The sequence below is a fragment of the Labrus bergylta genome, chromosome 16 (assembly GCF_963930695.1).
Source record: "Labrus bergylta chromosome 16, fLabBer1.1, whole genome shotgun sequence".
Classification (NCBI taxonomy): domain Eukaryota; kingdom Metazoa; phylum Chordata; class Actinopteri; order Labriformes; family Labridae; genus Labrus; species Labrus bergylta.
The window spans coordinates 11,579,589-11,602,952 of NC_089210.1; the positions used below are offsets into that span (position 1 = coordinate 11,579,589).

The following is a 23,364-nucleotide window of genomic DNA, read 5'->3' on the forward strand; positions in this document are numbered from 1 at the left end:
TCATATGTCATTGTGAAATTTAAGAAACTGTGACGCAAACATTCAGGAAACAGGAGAGACAGGAGGCTTGCAGTAAAGAGATGGAAATGCACAGAGAGAGAGAGAGAGAGAGAGATTGTTTGCTCAATCTCTGTAAGAGGGGGGGCAGGGCGCTGGGGGTTAGAGGTCACAAATGAAACAAATTAACGGCGAGCCGTGGCCCCCAGGGGAGACATTAGTAGGCCACGGAGATGGGATCCAGATGGGGGACAACGGGAGGGGTGCACAGGGGGTCCCCAGTTGCTGCTCTTTCTCCTTCTGCCTCTCTTTTTTTTTTTTTTTTTTTTTTTTTTAAGTACTACTGGTTGTAGTTCCCAAAAAGAGCAGCATCTCTGGGATGTCCCATGACTGTCACAGAGGCGTCTCGGTAGCAGGAATGCCCCTCTCGCCATGTCTCTCACCCAGTCGGCTTGTCTGCGTTCCCAGTGTCCCACAACCAGTCTGTCAGCAAGATCAGTCTGATTTATCTCATGGTTTTTATTTATCCATTTCACATTTGGTTCTGATGCCGCCCCCCTGTGTTGTAGTGTTAAGTACCTTCAGTTTTTTTTTTTGCTTTAGGCTATATTGGGTGGGATTATGATGGGTTCAGGCCCGTCACTTATACCACATAGAAGCATTTTTAACAGGAAACATAGCCTGAGAGGCTGATCCTTCACCTCTGATCTTTCTTTTTTATTTTTATGTTGGAGTCGCAGTGAGGCTGTGGAAGCTTTGCGCTGCCTAAAGAAAGACACTCTAACACTAGGAGAAGACATGGGAGAGAAGATAAATGGGGGAAATAAAAGTTAATCGGATTCGGAAGAGAATAAGAGCACATTAAAGGGAAATAGATGGAGCCAAAATGAGCGCTGGCTAACAGGTGTCACCCAGCTTTCTAACCACAGAGGAAGTTGTGATGCTGATGTGGTGTCATTGCAGTTTTCACTGTGTATGAAGCTGAAGAAACATTGCCTAATTGTTCCTTTTGAAAACACCCTTCAAATATGAACGTGCATGCCATCACGCATGTACAAATCCAACAGTTGTGAAACTACCAGAGTACAGAAGGTGTCTGGGTGGGCTTCATCAGTCCTTCTGATGAACTTTGACTCCCTATTAAGGCCCAATAATGCTCAGCAGGCGTTCTCCCTCCAGGCAGGCAGCATTTGGACGGGAATTTCACGAAATACTTTTCGAAAAATCGATATTCTTATTAGATGTTTATTTGGAACGATTTGCACATTACTCTGAAGGGGAAGAAAAAGTTTGGGCTGTAGCAGTCCCTCAGGTCTTTGGGAACACAACAGTTCTGCGTAGTAGAGCCAGGCCTGGCAAGAGCAATGAGCGTGCCTCTGAGTTGGCTAAGAGCTTGTCTAATCAGCCCTCTTTGTTTCACACTGTTCCAGTACATTTCTCTCTTTCACTCTCTCTCTCTCTCTCTCTCTCTCCCCTTTTCTCACTCTGTCAACCTCTAAAGTGGTAATTATCTAGGCTACACGCAGGCTTTAATGTTCGTGCCATTAGCTGGCTGTATTTTTATCTCCCTTAGTACTTACCCCGACAAGGCAGTCACATTCAGACTGCAACAAACTTTATAGACAATTACATGCTGCGGGGATTATTCTTAGCAAAGACACGGTGAAGCAGTACTGGTTTAGGATCTCATTGACGAGCCAACCTCCCACCCAGACCTTTCACGTGTAAGGTCTTAATATGATGAACTGGACACACAGGGACTTCTCTAATATCATAATAAAAGGCTTTAGTATTGGTGAGGACAAAAGCAGAACTGATTGACGACTTTCTTGTTTCTGATGACTAAAAAATATGAACGGTTATTACTCTGGAGGCTTTAGAGAATATTTATCATAGTAAGGATTAAAGAAGTGTATTGTTATCTTATAATTACCTTATACTGAGTATTGGTAAGCACACTCTCAGTGAGCATATTGGGTGGCAGTATTACGCTGGCATGCAGAGCTGTAAATAAATGGAGTTTCTTGAATACCAGCTTTGTCTTTAAAAGATCAGAAAACAATTTATTTCATAATGTCTGAATTCAAGAGCTCAATGTGACTTATTGGATGCCTTGTTTATCCAACCAAGACTACAATTTATGTTTCACTCTGAAGGAAAAGAAACAAACCAAAAAGGAAAAACAGAAGTGGGCTCTTGCAATTGATCATTTATATGCAGACTTTAGAAGTGATTTTGTTGGACTTGTCAAGTCAAATAGATGGGAGCATATTTGTATTTGTATTGTGAGTTTCCATATGACACCTTTTGTGACTTTCATTATTAAAAGGATGGCTGCTACGGGAGGTGAGAGGCAACTGGATCAAGCAGCGCCGGTACTGGTTCGTGCTGAGCCAGGACTCCCTGGACTACTACAGTGGACCAGAGAAAGGGGCCCGCAGACTGGGAACACTGGTCCTCACCAACCTCTGCTCTGTCATCTGGCCAGACAAGCAGACGTACAAGGAGACGGGTGAGGGGCACACAGACAGGGCTGATGCATCGCTGACTCACACTCATGTTCAAACAGCTATAATCTCTGTGGAATCCCGTAACTCCTTTTTGTGAATTCACTCTACGGTTTAGTGGTCAGACATTTTCAAAAAGTTCTTAGGATTTTTTTTTTTTTTTTTGTCTGGGGCTTTTGATATGGAAGTGATGTTTTGTGGTCCCTTTCTTTTCCCACGAGTTTTGTAACTGTGAGTAAGTTTGGGAAGCCCCAGCTGCGTTTGTTTCAGGACAGGGCTCAAGGTAGGTCAAGCAACCTCCCGTTTTGAGTAATCAGCGCCGGCACGTCCCTCCTTTTTCTGATGAATAGAGACAAAAGAAATGCCGAATAAAGAGGTCTTTGCTATTTTGGAAGAGACAGAGGGATGACTTTACTTTTGTACACCCAAACCCACAGACAAGGTTTGTATTGACTAAATATTCCAGGGGACTTATCAGGGCAGAAGTGTGCTTTTCTTTGTCACAAGCTCTACTATCTGTTTCACTATTGTATAACTTTATGTTCCGCCTTAGCCACTGTGAAATGTGTCACATAAGAGTTGCATGAAACATGCACTTCCTCTGTTTACCAAGTCATATCTCTGGCATTATTGACCCATTACAGAAGAGGGTAACGTAATCAGGCTCAAATTGCTCAATCAATACAACAGTGTCCTAACCTCATATTTTTCGGGTTTGTACTTTACCAAGAACATTGGCAAAGAAGGTTATATGTTGCCAAGTCATACGGCAGAAGAGCCTGACGGCATAGGGCTGCAGATCAGAACAGAATGCAATGTGTAATACTTCCTCAGCGCAAGGAGGAAGTACGGCTTTTTTTCATCTTTATTGCAGGGTGACCAAAACAAGACTCACTGAGGCGTTAAACATTTCTGTTCAAATTCATCTGTAGAACAACTGTCCTGGTTTGGTTTTGGCATGGCCTGAGGTTCCTTTCAGGCTGACCTTTGGTCCTCAGTGAAACTGAGAGAGGAAGTCAGGGAGAGGGAGTCACGCTAGATAAGCATGGTGTCCTGTGCACGGAACATTTCACTGTTGTCTTCCCCATTTATGAAAACAACGCTGTCAGAAGTGGAGCTGTGGTTTTGAATGTAATCTAAAATGTGATGTTTCTCTTTATCTTCCTCTAAGGCCACTGGAGTATCACTGTGTATGGGAGGAAGCACTGCTACAGGTTGTACACCAAGCACTTCAACGAGGCGGTGCACTGGGCATGTGCCGTCCAGAAAATCATCGATACCAAAGCACCAGTGGAAACGCCAACGCAGCTCCTGATTCGAGACATCGAGGTGGGCAACTACAAAACACACCTCAAAACATTGAGCATACATTTGAGGTTGCTCAACCGATTATGTCCCTCCCTCTGTTACCATGGAAACTATGAGGTTCTCGCTGGGCCAGGGGAGTCCAAAGATCGCTATGCTCGCCTTTTTTTATGTTTTGGATGACTTCATCGTATTCCACCACACGTGGACGGGACATAATGACAGACCTGAAGCAGAGAGGCTATTTCAAAATAAAAGTATTTCTAGAGAAGTGCTCACAGACAGATTAGACAGGATGCGTTTGGATTGACTTTCTCATGTTAAAGGAAAGTGAAGTCTTTTTTAGAAAAGGGGTTTGCTCGAGAGCCCTGATGACTCATCTTGAATAACTCTTCCCCGGCAGTGAAAAGAGGGGCCTTTTTTCGCTGAGGATGTCGAGGAGGGTGCAGCGCTAGATAAGCAGTCCCGTGCCTGGCCTCCTGTCACCGTAATCTCTCACAGAGAGTCTCTAACCTGAGAGAAAGTGGTTAATCTGCCAGCCTGCATCTGCTTTAGCAGGAGGGGCCAAGTGTGCATGCTGTAGGAAAGGAAGGGAGGTGGGGGCTGCTTTTTAAGGTGTCCTTATTTATTATTTGGCTTCTTCTCCAGAAAGACATGCCGTCAGTGTTTCTCTCTAACACTCTTTCTCACTTCTCTATTCCTGACCTTTGAACACAGGCACACGTTCTCAAATAGGTGTGGTATTTTCCCTCTCAAATGTGAGATTAGAGCTGCTGCAACAAAAAAAAATCAAAGGGAGAATGAACAGAAGGGGCATTGTTTCCACAGGCCTGCCTGCTTATCTTAAAAGCATAGATTCATGTTCCAGCAACAGACAAATTGGAGAGCAGGGATTGCAGTTTTAGCCTTAGACTTACAATCAGAGGCATTGTGGTGGAAAAAAGGAAAATGCAGAAAAGATCTGAAGAACAATTGAATAGAGGAAATCTTAAATCTGTACTAGAATGCATTTTAAGGATAGTTTTTGTTTTTACACCTTGGTACACACTCATACACACACACAAAAAGTGAATATCTGGAAAGTAGCAACTTAACAAAAATGAAATCTAAAGTCAGAAACATTGTCACCTTAAATGCCCCTTTTAAAGTCACAGAAAACACCACTTTGAACTCAGAGCTTCTTCTGTCCAAAAACAAGGATTTCATGGCATTGACGCATTATAAGTAACATTTCAGGTGCACTCAGTCTTGTTTTTACAAAAATCTAATGGTTTATTTAGAACCCTAGCTGTTTAATAATATGGTTTCACATCTTACTGCCTGCGTCCTGTTCCTCTGCTGAGCTCATTGTAATGTTGGCGTAACTGCTGAACAAGCGGTTGTTTAAAGTACTCTGAAGAGCACAGTTTTATTAATGACCGACAAAACTAGGAAAAGAAAACCTGAACTGTAATAATCGAGAATTAACCTTAGAAACTAAAGTTCATCGCATTAGAAGTACAATACTGTTGGCCTTCGATACTGAAGACGTTTGTAGGGAGATACTGTAGATACCACTCCAGTTTATCAAATATTTGCATCACCAGCAAGTTTCTAACTTAGCATAGCATATAAACTGGAAATGGGACATGTGGCTACAGCTTGAAGCGAAAAGAAAATCTGCCTTGTAGACCCTTTAACAATAGCCATATTTGTTGAATTAAAGAGGAAACACTATGTTGTGCTCATTATTGCGGAGGAACGGTTGCTGAAGAGACTTTTGAAAGCTACTGGTCCATCCCAAATAAATTGACTGCAACACAGCACTCCTTTAAAACAATTAAAAAAAAAAAAAAAGTGTATTTCAGAAAAAGTTGAACTGCCACATGTGTAGGTGGCCGTCCTAAGTGGACAGGGCATAGTCTATAGGTCCACCATGTACTGTATGAACGGTGTATGGATTTCATCTGGGGTGCTACTTCTCCTTGCATCTGGTCCATAGAGCACCATCTTCTGCCCACATTTCAAGCAGACAAGCCTGTCACCAGTGTGCACCAAACTCTTCAGAAGAATGTGTCAACTTTGGCCCACTAAGGAGCGGTGAAAGCAGGCTTGTCTTCCAGGCAGAGAGAAAGAGTGGCTGATTTTTTTTCTTTTTCTTTTGGGGGGGGGGGTTAAGAGAGAGAGAGAGAGCCAGAGCAGTGGCAACGTTACTAATGAGCAACAGGTGCTGGAGGGCAGTAGCATGGATGCCATCTGTACCTCTGGAAGGCATCTATCCCCATAGGCAACACACGCACACTAAACTCATTGACACCAGAAGATAAAATATAACGTGTCAGTCATGCTAGTGTGGCTTTGCTGGGTCATCTCCTGACCTTCCTGCTGCTTTGAAAGTTGCCAGAGCTGAATAGTGACCCTGGTGAAATCGACCCCACTCACCCCCCCCCCTGACAGACCCACTCAATCACCCACTCACTGACCTGCTTCCAGGTTGGCTGCAGGAATATTGAAGACATATGAAAGTTTGTTCTTTAATGTGTTTGTAGTTTTATCAATCATGTTTTTTTTTCTTCTGTCCTGTAGGAGAATAAGTTCAACCCTGAAGTAGTCGAGCACATCTACCAGCACAATCCTGTCCTGAAGTACACCCAGGGCCCCCTGTATGCTCCTCTCCTGCCCTTCCCTTACGGCAGCCTGGAGCACACATGTAAGTATTTTTAAACTACAATGTCAAGCATTATCAAAGCAACAGTGTTTTGGGGTTGCAGATGTACTATACAGTTTGTACTGGTTTCAAAGTGCTTGGAATTTTATATGACTTGACCCCATGTAGGGGTTGGTTACATGGCATCAGACATTTTCTGTTACTGTTGCCGTTTATGGGTTTTACTGCTTATTTGAATCAAGCAGGGTGATCTCTGTGAATACTGTGCAGTTGAATTAGCATTAGCAATGTAGATTATTATGATAACTTTTATTTACCACGCTCATTAGAACATGTGCAAGCAGGCAAATCGCAAAGCAAAAGACAAAACAATATGTGTAACAAATCAATGTGTTGCATCTTAAATGTCACTGATTAAAAAAAAAAAGAAGCTTTGAATGCAGTGTACAGATATTCTAAAGGGTTAAAAAGAGAAGAAAACAAAAAGTAAGTCAAAGCAAAACATAGTATTGCACTCTCTCTTCCTTCAGACCACAGCGGGAAAGGCTACGGCTCGGTGCGTGAGGAGGCCGTGAAGCTCTTTAACTGCCTGCAGCAGTTGGAGTCGGCACGAGAGCCGGTTTCCATCATCCAGGGCGTGCTGCAGACCTGCTTAGACCTGCGGCCCCTCCGAGACGAAGTCTACTGCCAGCTCGTGAAGCAGACCAGCTACACGCCTGCCCCGTACACTGCAGCACACCTCCGCTACTGGCAGCTGCTCACCTGCATGAGCTGCACCTTCCTGCCCGGGCCGATAGTGCTCAAGTACCTTCGATTCCACCTCAAGAGGTGAGATGCACATAAAGAAGAATGTTAACGGCATTCATGCAATGTTTTAAGAGTTATTGATATAATTTGTATACATCCAGTATAAAGCGAACCATTAATAAATCCTGCTGACTAGAGAAAGCTGTTAATATCATCTCTTCCACGTAGTGTTATAGTTCCAAGAAAATGGAAAACAAGCCTTGTGACTTCTATCTTGATAGTTTAAGTTCATACAAACCACCATCGCGTGCTAACAGTGTTATTGCAGTGTTTAGTTCATGTTTGTCAGAGTGAACACAAGTTGTTGCAACCAGATGCCCCCCCCCCACCACCACCCCCCCACCCCCCCCAGTCTCACAGGAATGGGACATTTCACTTTGAGTCAGATGTTGGTTATAGCAAAGGAGAGCATGAGATAAAGGTGGAGTAGTAGTTGTAGCAGGAAATACACAGGATCAAGCAGGCGCCAGCACCACCAGTTCAGATATGGAAGCATGGGTATGCCCTCACATGTTCGCCCAGACAGATCCAGTGTTTTAGAGCTGGATTTGCAGGTCTGAATTAGCCCCTCTGCCAAGCATACTACTCTTAGTTGTTAGAAGTGATAATCTCCTGCTCTAGATTTTCCGTCAAACGCCATGTCACCAAATCTCTCACTCAGTTTTCTATCTTTAAGTCAGCGCTTGGAATCACCGTGCAACTAATGGAACTGTTGCATGCAAGTCCGATTCATAATAACGCGGTGGAACTCGCTACCAGTGTGTTTTGATACGTCTTGCTCTCGCTCTCACGCACTCTCACTCTGTGGATCAGCGCTGAGGCTGCAGCTGGGCAGAGCTAAGACTGGAGCTGGGCTGTGGGCCCAGAAACCCTCCTCCACTCCCTCAGTGCCCTGAGAAACCCCCAGGGGAATGTCTGCTGTCAGAGAGAATAGGCCAAGAGAGAGAGGGAAAAAAAGCAGAGGATGAGGAGGAGGAGGAAGGGACTAGAAAGGAGGAAAGAGCAGAGAGGGATGAACAGGAGAGGGTATAGGAAGGATCACACAGACTCAGTGGAACATTCCTAATTATGTTTCAGCAGGACAAATCCTACCCTGTGGCCATAAAGTTATGAGAGAGCAAGAAATCGGAGGGAAAGAGAGGGCCTCTCTCTGTCTGGCAAAATGTTTGAGGCCCTCATTTGTCTCTCTCTCTGTCTTCTTTGGTGTGTGTGTTTTTTTTTTTTGGGACGAACATCTCAGTATAATTGTTTCCTTCCCATTTGTCCCTCTGTTTACACACAGTACTGAGCTCATATCTCCATCTTGTTGTAATTCACAGCTTTTACACTCCCCAAAGAGTGTTCGACTCGAGGCTCCCGTTTTAGTGTCTGGCCTTTGTGTCCCCTCTTTTAAAACAACAGCACACAAACACACACACACACACACACACACACACACACACACACACACACACACACACACACACACACTCTCTCACCTACCACTCCTGGACCCTCCGCTGGGAGGAAGCGCAAGGTCACTCCGGTTCAAAGGAGCGGAAACACCTTTTCCTGTTTCGTACTCTACCCAAAGTCAAACATGTTTTCTTTGTCATTTTCCTTTTTCTTTGAAGGATTGATGGATGTTGAGCTTTTTTAAGTCCCTAAGAGCTGAAGTGTGAACATTAGTCATTCCTCGCCTCATTGGCTCTCAAGCTTTGCCAGCCCAGAGAAAACAAAGAACTTGGTTGCATCAAAAAGATGATGTACATGTGAGTGTGCTTGCACACAGGCACACAGGGGGTTACCTATCCACCCATATCACTTACACTCTTTCTGGCATTCTTTTGTCTTCTCTCGTGCAGGATCCAGAGCCAAAGTCCCGAGTCGGAGATGGATAACTATGCGTCATTCATCAGCGAGGCTCTGGAGAAGACCAAGTGTCGGGAGTGTGTGCCATCCTGGGAGGAGATCCAGATGCTGATGAGCCGTCAGGAGATGCTGTGCACTGTGCACTACCCTGGTCCTGGATCCTGCCAGCTCTACATTAGCTCACACACGACTGCCAATGAGGTGTGGCCTCTTTTTTTGTCTACTTCTAAAATCAATTTTAGCCTCTTTAAACGTAGCCTAACCTGGATTCTAATCACATTAGTACATGTAAGCCATTGTAATGACAGAAATTCATTTTGAAGTATTCTGTTTTCACACTCTTAAAGTTTGACTGCTCCTGTATTTATCTTCTTCTTCTTTTTTTTTTTTTTTTTGCCCCCTTACCAGGTGGTTCGAAGGATGCAGGAGAAGCTCAGCCTGCAAGAAAGCAAAAACACGTTTGCACTGTACGAGCAGAACGCACTGTGGGAGCAGCCGATCGCAGGCGGCACTCTGATCGCAGACATCCTGACCAGGTTTGAAAAAAAAAAAAAAAAAAAAAAAGCAAATGTCTGTCTTCACCCTGTAAAACAGAACAGACAGACACTTTGAGGAAGTCAGACACAATAAAAAAAACCGAGCCGGCAGACACACGATCAAAACACTCTGTCTGGCAGGAATCTGAGCTATTTTTTCACTCGTGAGATGAGCACGTACAGAGCAGGGGGATTGTGTATTTATCTCCATGCTTATGTGTTATCCAGTATCCTTGATAACATGTGACCTTGTCTGGTCTTGTTGGTCAAACATGAATCCCTGCTGGGAAACTGGGAAACTATTTCTGTCAGGAAAGCCTGCCAGCCACCAGATAGCCAAGGTGAAGCTGATGTCATTTGTGCAAGACTAACTCTCAAATGAAACGACGGCTGGAATGTAAGGGCTTTTTTTTTTTTTTTTTTTACAAAAGTGGTGTCCTTGCAGTGCTTAGTGACAGAGTAAAGACTAAACTAAACAACAACATCACACATGACTCCGTGTAACATATTAACATTGAGGATTCTTGGTGTGCCATTTATATACGAGTAAGTTTGGTCCATGTCCCAGCTTTCTAACCGTTTCTTTCCCTGTTCTGCGCAGCCTCTCCTCCAAGGAGTCAGAGTCTAAATCCCAGTGGAAACTCGTCTTCAAGCTCTACTGCCTGTTGGATGCTGACAGCATATCAGTGGACAGCATTGAGTATCTCCTCCTCTTTGAGCAGGTAATGGAGCAGAAAGCAACTCCACAAAGGGCAGAGTCCTCCTCCAAATGTCTCTATGTTGTCAGGGACCATTTCACTGCTGAACATGAGATACGTTTTACTGTCTTGCTGTGAAACATTTCTTGTATTTCATTGGACTATTAGGTTTTTATTTTTTAATCATTTTTGTCTAATGAGCTGTGATTGCAATAAAAACACCGTGCTTTATGGGCATGACTAAGAACTCTGGCTGTAGCGCAGAGGGGGCAACAAGCAGCCAGCACTGGCTCAGTTAATGTTTTTCCTGAGGACTCTCATAAAAGAGTTATGGGACAAAATAAAGCAGGGTTGGGTAGGAAGGATTAATGGCAGGGCTGATGCAGTTGTGCCTAATGTTCTTCCTGTTCTTTTTCTCTGGTTGTGTTGGCCTTTGCACTTCAGTGTCATGAGATGGTGGTGCGTGGCCAGCTACCAGCCTGTGAAGAGGACCTGCAAGCCTTAGCTTCCCTGAGGCTTCAATGTCTAATGGGTGACTTCAGCACACACGCCCCATGCCCGCCCCTCGACGAGCTTTTCCCAGGTCACATGCTCGAAGCCAGAGTCCTCATGTCCCTGTCTGCACCCCAAGCCCTGCCTGCATGCCAAGTGGCGGCACAGGGCTGTCCTGCCACACAGCGCTTCCTGCAGGGAACGCTGTGGAGCCACACGGCTACAGCGGCACACAAGCAAAAAGTGGAGCTGGACATGCGTCTGCGGAGCCGGCTGAAGGAGGAGGCAGCGGCCGTCATGGGATCAATCTTGGAGCGTTGGAAAGGTCTGGTTGGCTACAGCCGCAGGGACAGTATGGCTGCTTACCTCACAATTGCACGACAGTGGTCAGGCTTCGGATGCACTCTGTATGAGGTGGACTTTTACATTGTGAGTATTGTGAGGTCACACTAACAACAATTTAAAAACAAGGAGAGAAAAGATTGTGCTTGTTCTGTGCCTACTTGGACACCTGATGTAAATTAAAGGATCTCTATTAGCGGTTCTGACATCTGCTCCCCTCTCTCTCTCTCTCTCTCCTTCCAGAGTTCAACAGGGAGTTTTTCCCAGAAGCTGTGGTTGGGTGTAGCTGCTACATCCGTGTCTCTGTATCGGCAGGGAGAGGCAGATGCCCTGGAGTCCTTCCCCTATGGCCAGATCTGTTCCTATGGGGTATCTGATAGCAACACTTTCAAGATCACAGCTGGGGATCGGGATCTGATGTTTGAAACCACCAAGGTAAAATGGCTTATGCCGAAAGTGAGCATACGCAGGCTGAGCTTAGACACCATCTATCTCCACTACAGACAAGATTCAGCTTGTGCGCAGTGCATTGGCTAAGTGGCCTTATCACAATATGCTCATAGAGCAAGTGAAAGACAAAACGCTGTCTGCTCATGATCCTCCCCTCCCTCCTGTTCTCTGACCCAGTTTAAAAACACTCACTAATTGTACACACAACCAGCCCCTGCTCTCCAACCCATGCAAACCACCAAAAGTCTGACTTCCTGGTATTAAACAGCAACTGGGGGTGAATTTTATTGCTGTGGTTAGATTAAATATTGGGCAACATTTCTAAGAAAGGAAAAAAAAAAAAAAAAGGCTGTCCTTCCAAAAGGCTTTTTTTTTCCAGTAGAGAACAACTCTCGCCTTTCACAGGGGCAAATTCACTTGCATCTTCCGACAGGGAACAAAAAAAAAAATCCCTCCGTGATCTCTCAAGGGGCACAAAAGTGGCTCTTATTTATTTATTGGACGCGCCGGCGCAAAATTTAAGTAGAACCGAGAAAAAGGCTCGTGCTTTCAGGAAATGAAGGCCTCGTAGAGCTCTGACATGAATGTGCAAGGGTTTTTGAGCTTCTGGGACAGGAAACAGGAGAGAGCGCAGATTTACAGGGGGTGATTATGGTTAGGCCTGGAGTTATGGGTGAGTGCAAGATTAGCTGCTGATTCAAGGGTAACAGTTGGAAGTTGACGAGTGGGTGAAGGGTGAGACTGCAGCTAGGCATGGTGTTTAGAAAAGGGTTTTGGGAATGGCCACGCTCGTCTGTAGTTGTTTAAAGTCTGCCGCAGCTGCGTGAGCAAAATACGTCACAGTGATATAATTGTGTCATAGTGATAAAAATAATGAGAATGAAATATCCACACGCATGTAACAGCTCTGTATGCATGTGCGTGTGTGTGTTCGCCACAGTCTGACACAAAACGTCACCCTCAGCTTCTGGATGATCCAGTTTTTCTAGCAGCTGAATGACATCATCCCTCTCCACCCTCCTGTGACAGTGCCAGACAGACACTAAGATTGCCAGATTGACCCCTGTCTTTCTCTCCCTCTCCCTCTCTCTCTCTCTCTCTCTCTCTCTCTCTCTCTCTCTCTCTCTCTCTCTCTCTCTCTCTCTCTCTCTGTCACAGCTAACTGAGATCATGCAGCTGATGAATGCGTACTTCAGTGCCATCCGTCGACAGCGAGGGAAAGGGGAAGACGCTGACATCACCATGGTTTCCAGGCCGACGCCCACCCTTCTGGAGCTGCCCTCGCACCCTGTCTGAGTGGGACCCATACCCTGGACATTCCCTTTTACCCCACCCCCCCCACCCCCCACCCCCGCCATCGTCCTCCACGTTGCCCCTTGTGAGGCCCAGGCCCGGTCCTCCGGACGCCACGCCTACTCCACTGGGAACGGCACGGCAGCCAAAACAAAGAGCGGGCTGTTTTCACTCCCCATCCATGAAAATAAACCTTCGCTGAGCTTTCCAGCTGAAGGAACTGGCTGCTGGAGGACGGGTGTGTGGGGGTCAGGGAGGGGAGAGGAGAGGAGAGGAGGGGACGGAAAGGCAAGGCAAGGGGGTTCTGTTTTGCGAGTGAGGCCCGAAACCCACAGAAACCAATGTGGTTACTGATGAGCTGTCACATACCCTCCACACCATCCTGTCATGCAACCACCTCTGTTACCCTACATGGAAAGCCCCCCGCCCCCCCCCCCCACCCATCCCCTACCTCACCCCAACCCCAGCCCTCCTTGACAATGTGAGACTTTTGCGTGAGCCATGCATCAGGGAGAGAAAGCATCATAAGAGTTAGAACTTATGGCAACTACTATAAGCTGTGGTACTCCCCTCATGAAGGTATGGCTTTGAGTGAAACACTACTCTGTCTCTCTTTCTCTCTCTCTCTCTCTCTCTCTCTCTCTCTCTCTCCCACTCATTGTGCCATATTTGTTCTGCCTTTCCTAGAAGGCAGCCGTCCCTCATGCACTGCTGGAATAGTGTTGAGAACATTCAATGACACACACACACACACACACACACACACACACACACACACACACACACACACACACACACACACACCCTCCCTTGTCCTTGGCTCTCACTCTCTCTCTCTCTCTCGCACACATACACACTCTCTCTTTCTCTCTTGCTTGCCCTTATGCTGACATGCTCCTCAGAGACGGTCAGTTTTCGTAAGGTCCCTGCCAGGCTTGCATTACCTGGAACTGTTGATGCAGTGAGCCATGTGAACTTGGAGCTTGAAACAGATGTTGAACTCTGTAGCTAAGTGACTTTGGCTGCCATGTTCATATAGACTCTTACAGATGGGATTCTCTTCTCTTCTGTGTGTGTGTGTGTGTGTGTGTGTGTGTGTACGCGTGTCAATTTGTCAATTTCCTGGATGACACATTGAGGGTCCGAGCTAGTTTTGTTTCATATAAACCAAAGGACTCTTCCGTTTCTTCCTTGTTTCCACCAAATGCTCTCATGTCATGTGTCCTTTGTTGTGCTGCTTGTCTTGGCTGTAATCCTCCTCCTAAGACTTTAACACTTGACTGATAAGATGACTTTTTTTTTTTTTTCTTTTTTTTTTTTCAGTTTCTGCTCTAATGCAGCTCTATTCTGCTGAAAATAACAGGTGCTTTTACTGTTTGTTATTGTTATTTTCACATTGTACATATATATTGGAAAAAGCTCAACTTAAGAGTTCACTTAAAAAACCCTTAATCATCAGATATCTGGATAATTAAAAGAAGAGACACCATATTATCCATGCAGTTCCCCCCCCCCATCCACCCCCCTTTGCTATTTAAACCGACCTTTTTTTTTAATCAGGCCATGGATGCTGTTGTAGAATTATTTATGCAGACTTTTGCTTTTTTTTTTTTTTTTAATCGTTCTTTACGTCTTAAATGCAGACCCAGTTTTTTTTTCTTTGACATAAGGTTCACCAGAAGCTACAAATGCTTCTGGTTGTGTTCTCCTTTAAGCTGTTTTGTAAATCCTGTGTAGCTCCTTCTTTGTGCTCACTGTCTGAGTATTCTTTTGAAGCCAAAGTTATGCCAAGTCATGGATTTGAGCATGGACCAAAGATGTTTGTTTTTATAAGCTTTCATGATCAGAAATAATCCCAAAGCAGACAGCCCCCCCCCCCCCCCCCCCCGCCCCCATTTATTTGACTGTTTTTCATTTTCCTATTTCTATTCTTTTAACTTGAATGTCACACGAATATGAAGACATCCCGTTGTATACATAGTTCACATTATTTTAATGTAATCAATGACCTTTAAGGAATCTGAGACCGTAGATAGGCTTCTGTCAGTATCATTTTAGATTGCTGTCTGCTTCACAAACCCCATGCAATAACTAGCCTGAAGACTTCTTCTCACCATGAAAGGCCTTGACCCGTCGTTGCAGTCAGCCGTCGCCTGCTCAGACGCAGGTTTTTTTTGTTTTTTTTTTGCATTTTCTACTGCAGCTGCAGGCAGCTCCAAGCTACACGTATGAGAAGAAAAAAAAAGAAATCAAACTGCGGATATTGTCGCTTTGTATTAAGCTTGTTTGTATGCTGCATGGTACCTTTTTATGTAATGAGTGTATAGTTACTTGCACTATTGTTTGTTTTTGACTAACTTGGAAGTGCAATAAAGACAATAAATACTGTATGTAACTAATAAAACAGCACCATTTTACCATATTGTGTCTTTCTGTACGGTTCTTAAGCCGCAGCGCTCATTTCCTGTCGTATTATCAGAACATGTGCTTTGACCAGTGAAGCAGTGTAAGACTATTGTTTTCAACCAGGCTGGTTTTCCTATAAAAGGCTGGAGTTTGGCGCCAGGGGCAGAGCTCCGAGCTGCCTCCTCCACAAAGCTTTTCAGGTTAGAAACAATAGCTGGTTGAGCAAGCGTTGCTAAGTGGTTCCCCTGTGGTAATGAGCCTTAACTGAGTAGGAATAACAGCCCCCACTTCTCTGCAGCTCCAGGTGAGGGGGGGGGAAACATGGGGGTTTATCATTTTAAAGGCAGGTTTGGTTTTACACATGAACGTAGTATAACAACTACAAAGCGGGCCTTCAGTTAACATCAGAAACATTTCACATACAAACTAATAGAAAAAGTGTTTATTCATTATTTTTGAACAGGTCCAACAAGAAAAGCACTGTATACTTGTATATTCATTTCAAACAATACAGACAATGCCATTGAACCAGTTTTCCTGAAGTATATTTACAAGACAAAGATAAAGGTGATAAAACTAGATCCAGTTTCTCATCCGAGCAAAGCGTTACTTTCTCTATTGCAGGTGACTAATGCTGTCAACGCAGTTCATACAGAATGATGGGTATTTGAACATCGTATTTCAATGATGTGTATCAGCAGCAGACTGTACAAAGCACTTTGTCAGAAATGTTTGGGAAGCAAGAACCGGCATTAAACATCATGTCAAACCCACTCCCAATATTCGAGGCACTGGCTCTGTATGTGTCTGATGTTAAACAGCTAAACAATAACGGAAGCACTGTACTGCGTATAAAAATAGAACAAAACAAGGCAGCGGGTTTTCTTACGTCAGTGAATAATATACAAGGGGGGGAGAAGCAGAAACTGAAAACAACTTTAACAGATAACAGATTTGTTTTAGTATACAGTTCAAAGAAAGAAGTACTCAGCTTTTATTTCATTAGACAATTAGTTAAGGATTATTTTTATTTCAATCCTCTGAATATCTCTGGGATGTGACACAAAACAAGTATTTTTTACACTGCGATAAATATTTTTTTCAGAGAAGCAGTTATAGCCAAATACCTGTCTACATTTCAGAAGATTTTTTTTAATTATTTAGATGGAATAATCTAGCTAAGCATTGTATGCAGACAGGGTTGTAGTTGAGATACCGTGACGAATAGTTCATTGTTCTTGCGTTCCCCAGGAGATGTAGTCGGGCCGCGTGGCTGCGCTGTACTCGTCCACCAGCTGCTGGACCACCTCGCGAGAGTTGTCCAGCTCATCAAAGTTGTCCTTGAATATGTCCTCTTTGCGGAACTGCTCCAGGAAGGCTTCGCGCTTACGCAGTTTGTCGTACTGCTTGCACGTCCGCTCGAACAGCTGCGGGACAGAGAGAGGAGAAAGAATGAGTCTCAAGACTGTAAAAAAGGGGGAATTATCTACAGGTTTTTCTTCTGACTTCATGCTCGCATTCTTTCCGTTGTTGTTATCATTAATGACTTCACAAAAAACTTCCGTAGATAACTGTTGTTTCCCCTTCTTATCTATAAGAGCTGAAGTTTTAGGTAAATGTCAAATGTTTATCTATATAACCACCGGTAAAAGCTTCCTCAATCAGATTAATTTAATGGCATCACAGCATTTACCCTTCCATAAGATATCACAGCACCTATGTTAAAACAAAAACTGAAGTGTCAATTGTCTACTTTGGCAGGATTCCAATCCAAAAGCTTTTATTGGTGGAATTCCCCTTTAACTGCTGCTGTTGAGTCTCCAATTTGAGACAATGGACATCTTCCAGTATTGACTCAGAACAAACACAGACAGGTCTTTACTGTATAAATACACACTGGAGGAGAATGTAACTGAACAGGCTGCAGTGACATGACTCCAAGAGGAGCACTTACAGAGGAGATACTTGTGTGGTTGGCCATCATCAGGCCACTGACTCGGTGAGCAGAGGGCAGGTAAGGGGACTTCCTGGACAGAGCCACCTGGATGCTGGCGGGACCCCAGGGAATGAAGCTGGCAAGTTTACGCTCCCGGATTCTTTGGAGGCTTTTGTGAACCTAGATAGATAGATGGGTACTTTATTAATCCTTTGCAGGAAATTACACCGTCACAGCAGTGACTGCAAGCGCAGTCAAGGCGCCATACAAAACTAGCAAATACCATCTAGGCACATAAAAAACAACACCAGAGAGTTTGCACCAGTACCTGTGTGGGGTCAACCTCTCCCTGGATGATATTAAGGATGGCGATGTAGCAGTGACTGGGCTGCCTCTCTCTTCCTGTGGACACCATCACGTTCTTGGGTTGCAGAAGCCTCCTCATCACATCCAGTACTGTGGTTTTCCTCACACTAGCAACCTGAGACACAGAGTGATTCATAAGTCAACATTTCTGACACGGACAGTATTTCAAACACTTGCTGCTTACAAAAGATTCAACGGCAGATTTCATTGTGTTGATTGAAATCATTCTCAATTTGATTCCATGCCTGCAGCTGGTCTGAACTTACCGACTGGTCGGTGGTGAGTGGTGTGTATCCAGTCATGAGGAAGTGGAGGCGGGGCGTGGGGATGAGGGAGGCAATCAGGCCAATAAGGTCGTTGTTCATGTAGCCTGGATAGCGCAAGGTGGTTGTGCTTGCAGACATGATGGTTGAAACCTGTGTGTATAAAGGTGTTTTAGATGCATGGATGTTTACAAACTATCAGGCAACTGCTAATTTAGTAAATATACCCGCTGGGCCCCTAAAAAAAAGCTTAAATTAAATGTAAAGTATGTGATGGTGGGGGAGGGGGTGTGGCTCCTGTCAGTAAGCAGGAATGCACAGCTCGTGGAACTGTTTGATTCTCATTTCTAAGAAAGTTGAAATCCAGTCTGACGTTTAACTGACTTGCACAACTCGTTTTTTTTAATCTGTTTTGTGGAGAACCACTGGCGTGCAGAACAGTCTGTCTCGACGTTTGACGCTGTTTGAACAGAGATCTCAAACTAAAACCTGCCGACTGACGAGCAAAGAAAAACAAGCGAGAGGGGAGGATGAGGCTGTAACGCAGGCTTTCACTCACCAGCTGATTGATCTGAGAGAACGAGGGGTTCTGGATATGCAGCCTGTCTGTGGCTATGCGATTTAGAGCTGTGTTATCCAACACCACCTGAAACACACACACACACACACACACACAGGGGAATTATTAGACAGCTGAAGAGAAAACAGAGAGGAAAAGATTCCCTTCAGCACAACAACAGGGTAAAATTCAATACAGTGACACAGAGTGAGGAAATGAGAGTAATGACAGTTAAGGAACCTCTTAAGGAGCAGTACAGTGTGCTGTTGTTAGGAGAGCTGAACATAAAAGACACACTGTACAGTTACAACAGGGGGACTGATTCTTGGGCAGATTCTGTTAGCCCTCCAGCTAATTTAATCAAGATGAGGGCCTCATGCAAGACCCTGGAGGAAGTAGGTATTAGAGAGGAAACACCATTACACTGTCAGGGCATCTCAGACTAATACAATCAGCAGTTTAAGTCGGGGGTTTTATTAAGTTTGATTTGTAATGCCTCAGTGCTGCCGCTGCAGGTTGCCTCTTTATTAGTCTGCTACACAAGCACTGCAGCGTAGTGAGAAAATTCAACAGGGGTTTAGAAACAAAAAGTTAAAAAAAAAAAAAAAAATCAATTGCTGTAGAGTTTCACCAAAAAGGATTTGAAATGTGTTCACAGGAAGTCGTTGAATTAGAAGGCTTCGTTTTCCATGTGTGTGATGGTGCACAGACAAACGACAGTCTGACAACTAGCTAGCTAGTCTAATTATCAAAACTCACACTCAAGTCATGCTTTAGTCCTGTATTTAACTTAGTTTTTGTTTGTCAGGTCTGTTTTTTTTTTCTGTCTGGCACTGATAGTGTTCCCTTGTTGGGTATTGTTCTATATAATTTATTGTCAGGTATTGTATTGTTGTAAAACATTTGAAAACAATAAAAATGTTGGTCATAAAAAATAAAACTCACACTCAAAGGGTGAATTGATATTTATCAATGGGATTTTTCCTTTTTTGGAGTTGGTGGATTTTATTCCTATAATGTCTTAAAAATGACATGAAACAAACCTGCACTGGCTCCCCAGCCAAAAGGAGCCAGTGCAGAATAGATTTGTGTTTATTAAACCGTTTTTTATATTATTTTGATTGCAGTATGTTACAAACCTGTGAGACTTACCGTAACCAAACTTAACCTTCTAAAATATCGATAGTCTTTGATGCTTAAACACGGTTTAAGTGCTCTAACCCCCGCCATTTACGTTAGAAAACACAAGTTTTGGGGGGGAAATTATTTTGCTTCCTGTTTCAGCTCATTGTTGTTGGAACACTCACGCTTCCATGTTGGATTTGGACTCATCTAAGTGGCACAAATACACATAAAACGACCTTGTGGATTCGTTTGTAAAGCAGAGAAATATACATCCAATGCTGCTGCTCACCACGCAGTCCGCATTCTGGGTGAGCCTCTTCAGTGTGAGCAGAGAGTTGTACGGCTGGACGACCACGTCGCTCATCTCATCCTGGTTGGGGAAAACTGAGTATGTCTGCACCAGCTTCTTTGGGTACCTGGAGTTCAGATAATGTTAATATTATAACAAGGAAATGATTGACTATGAATCAGTTGTGTGTGTGTGCGCGTGTGTGTGATATTTAAGTATGTTTTTTTTTATTTTGTGTGTTTGCAGACCTGTCATTGAGTTTCTCCAGCAGATAGGATCCAAGGCCAGAGCCCGTCCCCCCAGCGATGGAGTGGCACAGGACAAATCCCTACAAAGACAAACGCTTACTTGTTACTCACTGCACAAATGTGCAGCTACACCATGTGCCACGTGTGTGTGTGAAGCTTACTGTAAACTCTACTGATGCAGAGTAGTGAGTGTGTGTGGGTGGGTGTGTGTGTGGGTGAGCAAAGGCCTCTCCTTCTCTGCAGTTAAATAAATGAAAGTGCAACCCCACCTCCCAAATAGGCTTCCTCAAAGACATCCCAGTAATACCTGCCTTCTACACTCGCCCCGGCTATTATCACCAGACTTCCTACACGCCACACCCTGCCAACATACACACGCTCACGGCTGCACGCCCCACCTTCCATTCCAACGCACACTTGAGTGCACACATTAAATAATAATGTGGGGTCATAATGTGAATGACTTACAGAATTGCAGACCTTAGAGAGGAAATTTGAGTGTTATTTTATGGGAGGCTGGCAGCTAAAGAAAGTCCACCAAAAAAAAAAAAGAGGCTAAGAATAATAGTGAGGCTCGGCTGGGCCTTTGCTAGTTTTAAGATGACAGTTACTGGCACTGCTTTAGCACACTTTCAATCAACATTTCTGGACGCAGTCGACCACAACAAAGACACAAACAGCTTTTTTGATGTGGTAAGATCGGTTTAGTACATTAAGTACTTTTTGATACCATTCAAACCATTGAAGGATTGCTGAACAGGCCTACATGGCACTGAGTTTTGATGGCCAATTTAGCGTCACCTACAAAATAACACTGACGAGACATCAAATGAACCCACAGAACAAAATGTTAAAACAAGCACAAAGAGAAACAAAATGACAATACATGACGTGGCTGCAGCATTTGCGGGTGATTTGAGTTTTGTTTCTACAAAAGAGAGAGAGCGGGGCTTTTAACATGTCAGTGTCCTGAGATTAAGATCCATCATCCATAAATCAAGGAACATAAAATCCTGTTTTTAAAATGTTTGAACAGACATAAAATCTTCAAAATGATTGCAAGAACAAACACCACGGTATGGCCTTACACGTTTAAGATGTAGACACACTTTGTGCGTGGTAAGAGGCTATATTAGTTTATATTTCCACAGCAATATCATATTACTTTTAATCTGTTTTTTTAAATTCCAAACAATTAAAGCCGTAAGAAAGCTGATATGTGATATATGATATACTTGCCTCCAGACTGTCACTGCCATCTGCCTCCCGGTCAATGATGTCAAAAATGTCTTCTTGTATTTTTTTGCCCTTTGGGTGAAAAACCACACACACACACACACACACACACACACACACACACACACACACACACACACACACACACACACACACACACACACACACACACACACACACACACACACACACACACACACACACACACACACACACACACACACACACACACACACACACACACACACACACACACACACACACACACACACACACACACACACACACACACACACACACACACACACACACACACACACACACACACACACACACACACACACACACACACACACACACACACACACACACACACAGTTTTTAATACATCGCATTTGTATTTCTTTAACCAGGATTCACTGCGTGGGAATAAAAACATTTCCAGCACTTCACCTGTGAATATCCGCTCGCCCAGTTATTCCCAGCACCTCCGCCGTGCTCGGACAGGTAGATGTTCTCCGGGTTGTACAGGTTTGCATAGGGAGAGTTGAGGATGGAGTGGATCACCCTCGGCTCCAGATCCAGGAGAACTGCTCGAGGGATGTAGTGCTCGTCATCGGCCTGTTGACGGTGCGTGAAAACAAGAGCAGGGCTTAACTGGAGATCAATTCATTCAAGTCTGTAGGTTAGTGCGTCCACTTGCAGGGCTTGAGTTACTGTACTGTACTTCACAATCACTCCACCTAGTGGTCACATAACGGTGTTGCAATTCAACAAAGACACAAGCGTCTACCATCAACACACATTGAAATTGAAATTGAAAAAAAACAAGTTTCAGGTTACATAATTTACATATTAAGCAATACTACAGGTCTGTTGGGCAGTGAGCCCACCAGAGAATAAACCTTCATAGAGGCAAATAAGGTGGTGAACAAACACATCTGGAATTGAAATTGTACCTTTGTGAGATCATCAAGTGATGAGGTCGCATTTGGGGCCACATTACCTGATAGAAGAAAACGTCTTTTCTGTCGGTCCCCTCAGTTGCAAACTCCTCCACAATCCCCTCTGGACTGATGCCATGCTCTGCACACAGCTGCTTCCAAAACTCAAAACCAACTGAAAATCAGGAAGAGGAGAAGGTTGGCGTTTTGTCACCTTTAAAATCATGCATTCATCAAACAAGCTTATCAGATAAACAAACGTAAACAAGTGTGTTAATGTGGCATCCTGTTACATGCACGACAACACACCGGAAGCTGATGTTTACTTGCAGGATATGAAGTTATTATTTGTAGTGCATGCTGAGGAAGCTCCACTGACGTTGTCACCACAATGATGTATATTTTGAGCTTAGCTAAACTTGATGCTAGCGTCGTTACAACAGCAGTAAACCTGACAGAATCGTCTCCGCTAGCTAACTCAAATGGTGACGCGTAGGAGGAAACAGGGATAACGTTTGCTCGTCCATGTGTCCACGTACTTTGATTTCCGCACTGTCCGAGCTGTAGCGTTATGATTTCCCGCGGCATGGTTCAGTCTTCAGCCCCGCTAGCTGCTTGCTAGCTAGCTAAATAATACATGAAAAGTAGGACCGCTGATCAGACCTCTGCACCACCAGCCCGCTCGCTCGCTTCCCGCTTCTGGTGACGCGTATTTGCTGCGACCGTCTCGCTGTCGCTGTTTAACAAACAAACACTGAAGCGCGTCACACGTGGACTGTTTTCTCCTCTGTAACTGTGTTTCTTAAACTGATTATGGAAGTTAAATGTTCAGTGTTAGGGATATTATTATTTTTTAATACAGTTATTGTTCGGCAGTAAAAGAATTTAAAAAAAAAAAATCTTCCATAGGTTTTACAGTTGACGCTGGTTTTAGTGTTTTACATTATAACTAAGTGTTAATATTTGTTTATTTGGGAGGAATCAATCTCTCTTTGAAAGAGCACCAATCACATTTAAAGTATTACTTACCACGAATAACACATTTCTTAACGTGTAAGAAATATAAG

The 23,364-nt window shown here is 44.1% G+C and overlaps 2 protein-coding genes across 2 annotated transcripts in view; one reads left to right on the top strand and one right to left on the bottom strand.

Annotated features, from left to right (window-relative positions):
- The window catches only part of plekhh3 (pleckstrin homology, MyTH4 and FERM domain containing H3), a 31,244-nt gene extending 15,897 nt beyond the window's left edge, over nucleotides 1-15,347 (top strand). The window contains exons 4-13 of the mRNA XM_020652479.3: nucleotides 2,327-2,509; nucleotides 3,676-3,833; nucleotides 6,375-6,498; nucleotides 6,987-7,284; nucleotides 9,108-9,315; nucleotides 9,523-9,650; nucleotides 10,252-10,372; nucleotides 10,793-11,269; nucleotides 11,426-11,617; nucleotides 12,791-15,347. Of these exons, the coding sequence (XP_020508135.1) occupies nucleotides 2,327-2,509; nucleotides 3,676-3,833; nucleotides 6,375-6,498; nucleotides 6,987-7,284; nucleotides 9,108-9,315; nucleotides 9,523-9,650; nucleotides 10,252-10,372; nucleotides 10,793-11,269; nucleotides 11,426-11,617; nucleotides 12,791-12,928 (2,027 nt within the window). The 3' untranslated portion in view covers nucleotides 12,929-15,347. The remainder of the gene's footprint in view (nucleotides 1-2,326; nucleotides 2,510-3,675; nucleotides 3,834-6,374; nucleotides 6,499-6,986; nucleotides 7,285-9,107; nucleotides 9,316-9,522; nucleotides 9,651-10,251; nucleotides 10,373-10,792; nucleotides 11,270-11,425; nucleotides 11,618-12,790) is intronic.
- A 411-nt stretch (nucleotides 15,348-15,758) lies between these two features.
- Nucleotides 15,759-23,005, bottom strand: tubg1 (tubulin, gamma 1). The gene is made up of 11 exons (XM_020652496.3): nucleotides 22,837-23,005; nucleotides 22,360-22,472; nucleotides 21,807-21,974; nucleotides 21,357-21,425; nucleotides 20,118-20,197; nucleotides 19,870-19,996; nucleotides 18,456-18,542; nucleotides 17,900-18,049; nucleotides 17,596-17,748; nucleotides 17,286-17,447; nucleotides 15,759-16,758 (listed from the first exon to the last, which is right to left on the bottom strand). Exons 1-11 carry the CDS (start codon nucleotides 22,883-22,885, stop codon nucleotides 16,561-16,563), a joined length of 1,356 nt encoding a protein of 451 aa, XP_020508152.1. The 5' UTR covers nucleotides 22,886-23,005; the 3' UTR covers nucleotides 15,759-16,560.
- Nucleotides 23,006-23,364: the final 359 nt, after the last annotated feature.